At 38.8% G+C, this 12728-nt stretch overlaps 1 protein-coding gene across 1 annotated transcript in view; it reads right to left on the bottom strand.

Moving 5' to 3' along the window:
- Nucleotides 1–12728, bottom strand: part of PPP1R21 (protein phosphatase 1, regulatory subunit 21) — a 69288-nt gene that overhangs the window by 8481 nt on the left and 48079 nt on the right. Inside the window, exons 15-18 of the mRNA XM_011936013.1 lie at nucleotides 11584–11736; nucleotides 8269–8361; nucleotides 5616–5858; nucleotides 1302–1334 (exon numbers count right to left, since the gene is read on the bottom strand). Coding sequence (XP_011791403.1) covers nucleotides 1302–1334; nucleotides 5616–5858; nucleotides 8269–8361; nucleotides 11584–11736 — 522 coding nt within the window. The remainder of the gene's footprint in view (nucleotides 1–1301; nucleotides 1335–5615; nucleotides 5859–8268; nucleotides 8362–11583; nucleotides 11737–12728) is intronic.

The following is a 12728-nucleotide window of genomic DNA, read 5'->3' on the forward strand; positions in this document are numbered from 1 at the left end:
GCCTCCCAAAGTGCTGGGATTACAGGCGTGAGCCACTGCGCCCAGCGAAACACAAACCTGACTTTCAAAATGTCCATCTGTCTGACTCCTATCCCCTCCTCCAACTGGAAGAGGGCAGGGGAAAGGGGCATATTTACTGGAACCACTAAAATCCAAACATTCTTGTATTCTCCAAAATTATCTTAAGACAACATTAATACTTTTAAACATATTAATAAATTAAACTATTTCTATATTGAAGAGTTTGTGGCCTTTGTCCCAGACTGGTATTACTACTAGTTACTCAAACAATGACACCCTGTTGAGTTTAGTTTAAAAATACACACAGAAGTTCATGATTATCTATATTACAAGAATAAATAAAGAAATCAAAGAATCTACAAGCTTAATTGAACTATATTAACCAGTTTGCCATACTGAGTGTTAAATTGGATGACTTTGGTATTTATTTAACAGTTATTTATAAAGTTACATCTTAAAGCAGCTGGGCACAGTGGCTCACACCTATAATCCCAGCACTTTTGGAGGCCGAGGCAGGTGGATCACCTGAACTCAGGAGTTTGAGACCAGCCTGGCCAACAGAGCGAAATCCTGTCTCTACTAAAAGTACAAAAATTAGCTGGGTGTGGTGACATGCGCCTGAAGTCCCAGCTACCTGGGAGGCTCAGGCAGGAGAATCACTTGAACCTGGAGGCAGAGGTTGCAATGAACTGATACCATGCCACTGCACTTCAGCATGGGTGACAGAATGAGACTCTGTCTCCAGATAGATAGATAGATAGATAGACAGACAGACAGACAGACAGGGTTACATCTTAGATTATTTCAAAATTCAAAAGTGCAAACCTATCCAACAGGCCAAATCTGACCTGGGTTCACTTGCTTTGAGGGCAGGAAACAGCTACCAAGGAGATTGTACCTAGTCAAGGCCCTGGATAGCCCTTGCTAAGCCCTGCTTTCCTGGCTGCCCACTGCGAGGACTGACATGGTTCTCAGCCTCATGTAGTATGCCAGCGAATGAAGACCCAAGCAGGAGCCACACCTTGTCAAATCTCCATGGCAAGTCAGTCAACAAGGCAATTATAAAAACAGGCTATAATTTGTTGGTGACCGTCAAAACAGAACCAGAGAAAAGGTACATGGATCCATCAATTAAGGTGGAAAACACTGGCTCCACATTTGCTAGAAGTATCAGAAAACAACAACAACAATTGGACAAAGACAGCTTTTACAGGACTTTTGTCGACAAACATGCTGCCAGATATATATTAACAAACAACATGATGACAAGCACACGTTACCTCACTGTCCGATGTCCTCGTTAAAGTGCCAATCTAGAACATAAGGGGAAAAATCTTTTAGAACAGAATGTGTACATTTCAAGCACAATAGGTCAAACACTTGTAATATTTTCTCCTCTCCGTTCATACCGTTTTACAGAGCATTGAGGGTACAGTACTAGAAGATCATCCTCGGACTGTCTTTTACTACAAGGACATGAAGATAGGTAACTGCATTTACTATTTCTGCCATGAGGCAGTAACCAATAATGATCATCACTAAATCTTCTATCAAAATGCTGATTAGCCATTCTCACTGAAACCCAACAAATCATCCAGGAGAGAGGAGAAGATCAGCTTTTAACCACAGCTTGCCATTTCTACGCCTATTTCCAAACCAGTAGCCAAGAAGGGGTAAAGACAGTTTTACGGTGATTATAATAATGAAACATTCCAAACAGAAAATGCAAATAATAGGCCGGGCGCAGTGGCTCAAGCCTGTAATCCCAGCACTTTGGGAGGCCGAGACAGGCGGATCACGAGGTCAGGAGTTCGAGATCATCCTGGCTAACACGGTGAAACCCCGTCTCTACTAAAAAATACAAAAAGCTAGCCGGGCACTCAGGAGGCTGAGGCAGGAGAATGGCGTAAACCCAGGAGGCAGAGCTTGCAGTGAGCTGAGATCCGGCCACTGCATTCCAGCCTGGGTGACAGAGCGAGACTCCATCTCAAAAAAAAAAAAAAACAAAAAGAAAATGCAAATAATAAACACTCTGGTTGAAAGCTCAAAAGGAGAAAGAAGAAATACACTTTTGAGATAATGTTATTATGACATGAGTAAGCATAAATTTTAGATTTAAATTAATGAAAACAAAAATGTAATTTTAAACACATTAAAATGCTGCTAGATTTTTTTCTGATTTTTTTTTGGGCACAGGTCTCCCTCTGTCACCCAGGCTGCATTACATTGGTGCAATCATAGCTTACAGCAGCATCGAATTCCTGGGCTCAAGAGATCCTCCATCTCCAGCCTCCTGAGTAGCTGAGATTACAGGCATGAGTCACCGTGCTTGGGTGCTGCTAGATTTTTTTAAAGTTTGTTTCTATAGTTTAAGATTTCAAAAACAGATGGTCATTACTTAATTCTGGTTATTGTTCAAGGTGGAGGGGCATGTGCTTGGGTACAATTACAAGGAAACTACTGGAAACTCAGTGTCAATGGATTCTGTAAATAAGAGATTATATTCAATGAACAGTTTTTTTTTGTTGTTTTTTCGTTTTTTCTGAGACAGAATCTCGCCCTGTTGCCCAGGCTGGAGTGCAATGGTGCGATGTAGGCTCACTACAACCTCCACCTCCCGGGTTCAAGCAATTCTCCTGCCTCAGCCTCCCGAGTAGCTTGGATTACAGGTGCACGCCACCACGCCCAGCTAATTTTTTGCAACTTTAGCAGAGGTGGGTTTCACCATGTTGGCCAGGCTGGTCTTGAACTCCTGACCTCCTGATCCACCCACCTCAGCCTCCCAAAGTGCTGGGATTACAGGCAAGAGCCACCATGCCCAGTCAACAAACAGTTTTAATGTATTCTAAATAGTATTCTCTGGAGTATTGTTCTCAACACTGAGAGTATATAAACTGAATGTGTACTAATGAATGTTATGCCCACCTGGCTGTAAAAGAGTCTTTGATAAGACCTTTCAAAATAGAAGAGCCATAATTTTTCTACTCAATTAAGCAGAAGAAGCAATTACTCTCTTTTAGTTAAAAATTGCTTGGAATAATACTCCAATCATTTCATTTTACATATTCAAATATGACTGTAGTTTATAAAAATAAACTGCAAGAAAACATCTATTTCACCTGCTCATCCTCACCCCCTTACTCCCGGGTTATGATCTGAAAATGTGGTACAGCACCAAGTCCTTCAAAGGAATGGTATTGTTTAAATGCAAGGAAAACATTTTACTTTTTTTTTTTTGAGACAGAGTCTCGCCCTGTCTCCCAGGCTGGAGTGCAACAGTATAGTCTCAGCTCACTGCAACCTCCGCCTCCTGGGTTCAAGCAATTCTCTTACCTCAGCCTCCTGAGTAGCTGGAATTACAGGTGCCCACCACCACGTCCAGCTAATTTTTTTTCTTTTTAATCTTTAGTAGAGATGGGGTTTCACCATGTTGGCCAGGCTGTTTTCAAACTCCTGACCTCGTGATCCACCTGCCTCGGCCTCCTAAAGTGCTGGGATTACAGGCATGAGCCACCACGCCCAGCAATGCAAGGAAAACTTTTAACACAGATTACTTCAACATTCTCTCATATGATATTAACAAGAGTATAAACTGATATAGTCCTTTTAAAAAATAATTTGGTAATAAAGATCAAGGAATTTGAAAATACTCATGCCTTCTGATGTAGTAATTCCAACCCTGAGAATACATCCTGAGGTAATCATTTAATATGCAGAAATAATCTTATACATAAAAATGAGACATTATTTAAAAGCTGTCAGCAATGTCTAATCATAGGTAAACTAAGGTATAAGAGATATGGAATACTATGAAATCAGTAAGTTTATACTAAGTTTCTCATAACAGGAGGTTTATGTTTTAACATTATGCTAAAAGATTTGAAATTTTATGTAGTACAATCTCAACTGTATATGAAATTTAGTAGAAAAAAATGGTGGCTTGATTATTCAGGATGTCATTTTTATACTTAAAATATATGTTTAAAAATTCTATTAATTTAAGCAATGCTTTTCAATTCCAGCAAAAAACAGAAATGTGTATTGTTTTGTGCTTTTACTTCAAGGTTATTGCTATCTTTTTTTATAATATATAATAGGTGGCTGAATATTCAAATTATAATACTAGAGATCTTGCTAAAAATTACAAGCATTTGACTCTTGAAATGTTACAGAGTTAGAAATAAGTTTCTATCTGAGGTTACTTCTTCTGCCTCAAAGTGTTTGAACCAAAGTAATCTCCCGGTAAGATGAGCTTCCTCTGTTAATCAATTAACACTGAAATGAGCACAGACTTGCTCCCAGCACCCAAGAGGAAGAAGACAGAAAAGACACAAAGACACACACACATACACGGTCACACACTTAGTTCCCTTAAGGTCACTTAAAGGACATGGGGGTAAAAAGAAAGGCTGAAAAGTAGAAACATCAAGGAAAGCAGAAAACTCCATCTCTTTTTATTTCTATTGTGCACTGTGTGCAAGGCAAGACTCCAGGTTATTTAGGGCAGAAATCTGTTGTTGGTAGTTAACCTATCTTTTGTTATAGGAGTGCTGGCTGTGACCCTTATGATGGAGAGGAAAGGCATCAGGTCCTCTCCACTCCTACACTAACTAGTTGATTTAAATAGCAACTTCTAAAGTCACCAAATCCAACTAAGGTCATTATCACTCATGGCCCAATAGTGTTCAGTACTAAAGATTTTTCATGTCCCTAGAAATTTTTTTCACTTACATATGTAAGAATAGGGTTTTCCACTGAAAATGTTCAAATAAAAAGATAATTCTAAACTTTCAGCAATTGACATTAACAACTCAAATATACCAGCATTGTGCTTGCTTCAGCAGCACATGTACTAAAATTGGGACAATACGGAAATTTGCATGGCCCCTGCTCAGGATGACATGAAAATTCATGAAGCAATCCACGTTTAAAAATTTTTATTAATTTATAAAAAATATATATATGCCAGTGTTACCAATTCCAGCACCTCAGTAAGGCAAGCAGTAAGCAAATGAGTTTATTTGATTTTTATTTTTGTTTTTTGTTTTTAGAGTCAAGGCCTCACTCTGTTGTCCAGGCTGGAGTATAGTGGCACAATAATAGCTCACTGCAGCCTTAGACTCCTGGGCTCAAAAGATCCTCCTGCTTCAGCCTCCGGAGTAGCTGGGACTCAACATAAAATGAGTTTATGTTGGCTAATCTGTTTTCTGACATGGATAAGACACAAGGCCATCTTGGTTAAGAGGGCAAGGGATGGGATGAGACATCACATCACCTATCAAGTGTGTGACTTCATGTGAGTTATTTCTCTTTGATCCTTGGTTTCCTCAACTATAAAATGGAGTTATGACAGTACCTACTATGAACCAGGAAATAGACCCTAACCAGACAGTGAATCTCCCAGCACCTTAATCTTGAACTTCCCAGCCTGAAGAACTGTGAGAAATAAATTTCTGTGGTTTACAAGATGCTCAGTTTATAGTATTTTGATATAGCAGCCTGAATGAACTAAGACAATGGTTAATGTTGAACATTAGATCCTTACCAATCAGCATTTTAAAAAGAAAACTGAGGGCAACCAAGAAGACACTTACTAGACTGGTGCTCTGAATGGGCTCGGACGCAGCTTTAGCTGTGGCTTCGTCCTGGCCAGCAGCATTTGACATGGCAGCATTTTCCCGGGCCAGCCCAACCAGCTGGCCACTACTTGTATTCTTCAGCTTATCTGCAATTCGCTGGTTTTCTTTTTCTAGCTTGATTTTGGCTAATTGTGCTTCCAACATCCAATGTTCTTTTTCCTGCTCCAGTTTAGAAATCTTTTCCAAACTCTGTTGAACCTTGAAAAGTAACAGAGTGTTGTATCTTAGAGACTAATATAGATAAAACTTAGTGGCCAAAAAACTATTTTACAGAATATAAACCAAAACTACCCCACAGAGGTAAAAATATAATAATAAAGCTTGACCCTAGAATAGGGAGAGATTTATTAGACATGATACAAAAAGCACAACCGTAAATCAAGAAATTAAACTATAGTAACATAAAAAAAAAAGAAAACTCTACTCATTGAAAAACATCAAGAGTGAAAAGAAAACACAGAATCAAATTAGAATCTGTAAAGCATTTATCCAACAGAGATCCAATAACCAGAACACACAAGGAATTCTTGCAAACCAGTAAGATAGACAACTCAATAGAGAAAAAGGCAAAGAAAAAAAAAAAGACTTGAACAAGACTATAAGCAAATTAAAAGGTACGCAATGTCACTAATTATCAAAGCACAGCAACTTCAACCATCCACTTAACTAAAATAGAAAAAATAGAGAATACAAAAATGGGCATGTTAGTGAACAATTAGAACTACAGGTTGGTGCAAAAGTAATTGTAGTTTCGCCATTTATTTAAAAGTAATATCAACAACTGCAATTACTTTTGCACCAACCTAATACCATACACTGTGCTGAACGCAAAAAGCCAGATCAGAAAGAGCATAATTGCATTTAATAAAAAAAGTTCAGTATCAGGTAAAAAAAAAAAAAAAAAAAAAAGGTCAGTATCAAGAGAGTATCCAGTCACTACTCTCCTACCTTTGGGGGAGAGGAGAGTAGTGACTGGAAATGGGCATGAGGAAGGCTTCTAAGGTCCTAGTAATTTTTAAGGTAAATCTTTGCTACGAAAAACTCTCAAATCGTTTTTTCTCTGTTCTCACACTTTAACAATCAATACAGAAGACTTCTGTGACCCCATAATATGTGGGGATATTTCCCACCAACAAACAAGTAGTCAGTTTTATTGTGGACATCAGCTGGGTGTCCTCCCATTTAATTCCACCACTATCTACATGGAGATAGTGTTAGATCCCACAGATTATGAGCTCAGTTCCCAAAAATGCCTCCCCTGCAGACAGCAGTCGCAAGTCTGGACCTTGAGAACTTGTGACTAACCGGCTTTAAGCTGAGGTTCCCATGACTCCCTCTTTGAGTTTGATTAATTTGCTGGAGTGGCTCACAAAAGTCAGGGAAACATGTTTACTGGCTTATTACCGAGGATACAGATTAAGAGATTTAGAGTGAAGCAGAGGAAGATGTGCAGAATTTCCATGCCCTCCCTGGGCATGCCACCCTCCAAGAGTCTCTATGTGTTCAGCTATTCAGAAGCTCCCAAATCCTGCCCTCCTGGGTTTTTTATGGAGACTGCACTGGATAGGCATAATTAACAACCACGAAGCAATGTGACTGGATCTAAATCCAACAAGCCCCGCTGGGCACAGTGGCTCATGACTGTAATCCCAGCACTTTGGGAGGCCAAGGCAGGGGGATCACCTGAGGTCAGGAGTTCAAGACCAGCCTGGCCAATGTGGCGAAACCCTGTCTATACTAAAAATACAAAAATTAGTCAGGCATGGTCGTATGCACCTGTAATCCCAGCTACTCTGGAGGCTGAGGCAGGACAATTGCTTGAACCCAGGAGGCGGAGGTTGCAGCGAGCTGAGATCACGACACTGCACTCCAGCCTGGGGGAGACAGCGAAACTTCATCTCAAAAAAACCCCCACAAAACCCAATAAGCCCTGTCTGTTTAGATTCTTCTCTGTGCAGCAGCATTTCTTCCTCTAGGGTATGGGGCAAGACCTCCTCTAGAATGAGGGTCTTATGCCGTATAATGCCATATAGTCAGATTAGAGTCCTGCCTTAGGCAAATTAAAAGAGGGCAAGAGAAGATCCGAGAGAGAGATTCCATTTACTGCAACAAGGACTATGGCAGTTACGAGCCAGCAACCATGGACAAATATATATATATAATTTTTTTTCCTTTTTTTCTGAAAAAGACGGTGCCTCCCACTCCCACCCGCTCCCCAAATTCAACTGACTACTAAATACTGCAAATTTTTCATTCCTGCTCCTTTAAGAAATGAAAATAACTCAGAGTCACTAGCTCTTGCCCCTCTTGTACTTTAGTATTTCAGACATTTAAATCTAGTACCTAAAAAAAGAATTAATCATCATGGCCAAAGTGTGTCGATAGTACTTTAGTTCCAATTATAACACCAATTGAATCAAGATGACTTAGAGTGTCAACATGTTTTTCAACAAATTATGTCCATTTGCTTTTTAGTATGTATTAAACAATTCATTTCACATTTTTTTCATGCAGACTTTTGAATCATTCTACATATCTTAAAAACTTTCTTTGGGGGATTTAACATTTCTGTTCTTCAACAATTTCCATGAGTTTCTCAGTGCCATACTTGCTGTGCAAGGCCTTCTCGACTTTCAGTAGAGCTGAGAAGGATTCGGCGATTTGCCAGTGCTTCCTCATAAGGCACAGACTCCAAGAGGGGCTATGAAAAAAGCATCATAAGAATTAAAGAAAAAATATTGTATCACCCCTCCCCTGCATCCAACATACACAAAGAATGCTAAACGAGGTGTGACAATAAGTTCAGATGTATGTCAAAGTAGACTATTTTCTTTAGTACATGTGAAAAGAAAGATAATTTTATAAAAGAAAAATAATAGGCCAGCTACGGTGGCTCACGCCTGTAATCCCAGCACTTTGGGAGGCCGAGGCGAGTAGATCACGAGGTCAGGAACTCAAGACCAGCCTAGCCAATATGGTGAAACCCTGTCTCTACTAAAAATATAAAAATTAGCCAGGTGTGGTGGCACACGCCTATAGTCCCAGCTACTAGGGAAGCTGAGGCAGGAGAATCACTTGAACCCGGGAGACGGAGGTTGCAGTGAGCAGAGATTGAACGATTGCATGCCAGCCTGAGCAACAGAGGGAGACTCCATCTCAAAAAGAAAAAAACAAGGGAAAAATAATAAAGAATTTATAACAATTATAAATGGTCACTGACTTACCTTGGTTCGACTGATGATTTTACAATGGTGCAAAATCAATGCATTTAGTAGAAATCATACTTTTGAATACTCATACATACAACCATTCTGTTTTTCACTTTCAGTACAGTATTTGGTAAGTTATATGAGATATTCAACACTATTATAAAATTGGCCGGGATTGGTGGCTCACTCCTGTAATCTTAGCACTTTGGGACACTGAGGTGATGGATGGCTTGAGGTCGGGAGTTTCAGACCGGCTGGGCCAAAATGGTGAAACCCTGATGCTACTAAAACTACAAAAATTAGCTGGGTGTGGTGGCACACACCTGTAATCCAAGCTACTCAGGAGGCTGAGGCAGGAGGATCCTTTGAACCCCGGAGGCAGAGGCTACAGTGAGCAGAGGTTGCATCACTGCACTCCACCCTGGGTGACAGAGTGAGTGAGACGCCATCTCAAAAATAAATACATAAGGCCAGACACGGTGGCTCATGCCTGTAATCCCAGCACTTTGGGAGGCCGAGGCGGGTGGATTACCTAAAGTCAGGAGTTTGAGACCAGCCTGACTAACATGGTGAAACCCTGTCTCTACTAAAAATACAAAAAACATTAGCCAGGCGTGGTGGCAGGAGCCTGTGGGAGGCTAAGGCAGGAAAATCACTTGAATCCAGGGGGCAGAGGTTGTGGTGAGCCAAGATTGCACCATTGCACTCTGGCCCGGGTGACAGAGCAAGACTCTGATTCAAAAATAAATCAATAAATTAATTAAATTAAATAGGCTTTATGTTAGATGACTTGCCCAAGTGTAGGCTAATGTAAATGTTTTGAGCACATTTAAGGCAGGCTAGGTTGGTAGATTAGGTACATTAAATGCATTTTTGACTTTTTTTTTTTTTTTTTGAGACAAGGTCTCACTTTGTCACCACGAAAGGATGTTCCATCTCATTAACAAGCAAAGATATATAAACCAAAACAACAGCAAGAAACTTCTGAGATGGACAAATATTAAATGCATGGGTTAAATTCATATTTCTACTACTGGCAAACTATAAATAGGTAACCTCCCTGGAGTATAGTCTGGAAAAACATGCCAAAATTTGAAACATTCACAGACTTTGAACCAGCAATTCACATTGGGAGACAGGTAGCTTTTATACTGTGGGAAGTATCCTTCAGAGTACCCATTTTGAAGGACAACTGGCAACTACTATTAAAACTTAAAATGTACAAGCCACATGGCCTACAACATTCTACTTCTCATATTCCACCCATGTGCCCAAGGAACCATTTACAAGGCTATCCATTGCAGTATTATTGTAATGGCAAAAAAGTGGAATTAACCTAAATGCCTACCAATTAAGAGAAACCTAAACAAACTATGGAACATCCATATTATAGAATTCTATGACATATCTAAAAGGAATATAGTGAGTACCACATGTAATGCTAGAGACAGTCTCTAAATCACTATTTTAAAGAAAAAAAGCAAATTGCACAATGAAACACGCATTTGGTAAGAAAAAAAGACAAGAAAAGAAAAAAGGAGAAAAGAACAAAAGAAAAGTGAAGGAAGGAAGAAAAATTCTGTGTATTGTTTATAGATTGCATGCTTATAAATGCTCAAAGAGCCTGAAAGGTTACACATCAAACTGATAACTATGGTTACCTCTAGAGAGGAACTGGAATTAGGGATTATAATTTACCTGTAATGATCGAATTTAATATAAGAACGTGTTTATGCACTGCATAGTTAAAATGTTTAAAGAAATGAAGAGAAAAAAGTAAAATGCACAAATTGCATGTGCAAGAATATCCACTGTAGCACTCCACTGTAACAGTGAAAAACAGGCAACAACTTAAATATCTACCAGCAATGAATTAATTAAATTACACATTTACAGAAGGAAACACTATAAATAATGATGACAGCTGGCAGCTCTGGATGCACTGTCTGTAAGTTAGCCCTGCTCCGCAAGGAGCAGCTAAAAAATAAAAAAAAATAGTAATTTATATTATATTTTATATTTTATTATTCCTATTTCTTTCATTCTTTTTTAATGATGTCCCTTGAGTCATGTATTTTACAGATACAATTTTTGAGATATATATAAATATATCCTCAATGCATTAAGAGAAAAAAAATTATACAACAGTCCACGCACCTAAATACATTCTGCTTTTTATAGTATGTGTGTGCACGTGCTCTTACAACATATACTAACATTTTTTGGATATAAATATATTGTTTTCTAACAAAGTCAAGTGTAGCTACAGTTGGGTGGTAGGATTACAGGTGACCACAATTTTCTTCTTAATGTACTGTAGTATCTTCTTTTTTTTTTTTTTTTTGCAACAACCACATATTCTTATTCAGAAAAAAAGTCACACACATATTTCTCTTTTTTCTGTTTCCACAAGTTTAAGAGTTTCTGAAGTTCAATATTTACTGTTTGCCTGGCTACCTCACCCCAGGCACTCTATCAGGCACTTGGGACATGAGTCCAACATGACCTATGAATATAGGCAATGCTGCTTATCAGGTAAAGTCTGAGTCCTGTCACCTCCTCTTCCCCACAGTCCTCCCCCAACACCCACCAACAACCTGCACCCCAATATCATATAAAATGTCAGCAATATAAACTGCAGAAAACCTCTTGCCATTCTATAGAAAGATTCCTGATGTTTCCTGTGATTTAAACATTAACAGCAGCTAACAAACCTTTCTCAAAGACTTCATATAGGCAGCAGCTTTTTTCTTATACTGGAGCATGCATTCAGCTGAAAGAGGACTAATGAATCCACTCGCTGCCTTGGGTCCATAGCTCAGTGAAGCAATGAAGTAGTCCAAATTGTTGCTGAAGAAGGATGCAATCTAAACAGTGTGTGACAAGAAAATAGATTTTGTTTTCCAACAATATATCTAAAATATATATCTAATAGTTTTTGCAGCAAAGTTTAAAGATGTTGAGAACAGAAATGGAAATGAAATTCCAACACCTGCCCCAAAGCCCACACTTATTTATTTGAGAATACCTAGGCAATGGATTATAATAAAAAGAGGACACCAGTATAAATAGAACAAATTTCTGACATGTCCTTTTCTAGACAATTTCTATTCTTCCTGAAAACCAAGACTGATACTCATTTATTCTGTAGGTGACTTTCATGAGCTCTTTACCTCATTGATTTCTGCCGCTGTTCTTAAAATATCCATGTTTGGATTTCTAGATTCCATTTGTATTTTAACTTCGAATATTTCATATTCTAACAGAAGATACAGCATAGTATCTTGAATATGTAACCTCCATTTAAATTTAATTCTATAAATCTCAATTTATAAATTACAAATACAGAAAAGAAAGACTGAAAATTCAGTAGACCGTCATTTACAGATTTAACATTTGTTTTAACTCTATGTAAGCAGCCACAAAGATCTATTGCTGTAACTTTCTGAGCCATGATTTTGAATCTCTAGTGTTTGGTAATACTTGTGATAATACTACTTCTGTGGTTTTGTATCTTAACAAGTACTTTAGAGCGACTTCAACATGTGTCTTTTCATCGAACCTTTAATAGTAGATCATGATCATCTGGATCATTAAATACTTAATTTTCACTACAAACTGACCAAAGTGTGGTTTCCTTTTTTTTTCCTTTTTCTTTTTTTGAGTCGGCATCTCGCTCTGTTGCCCAGGCTGGAGTGCAGTGGCATGATCTCAGCTCACTGCCACCTCCATCTCCTGGGTTTGTTTGACTGATTCTCCCGCCTCAGCCACCTGAGTAGCTGGGATTACAGATGCCTGCCACCAGACCCAGGTAATTTTTGTATTTTTGTCTGTTTGTTTGAGACAGAGTCTTGCTCTG

The sequence above is a fragment of the Colobus angolensis genome, unplaced genomic scaffold (assembly GCF_000951035.1).
Source record: "Colobus angolensis palliatus isolate OR3802 unplaced genomic scaffold, Cang.pa_1.0 Scaffold15, whole genome shotgun sequence".
NCBI classification, from domain to species: Eukaryota; Metazoa; Chordata; class Mammalia; order Primates; family Cercopithecidae; genus Colobus; species Colobus angolensis.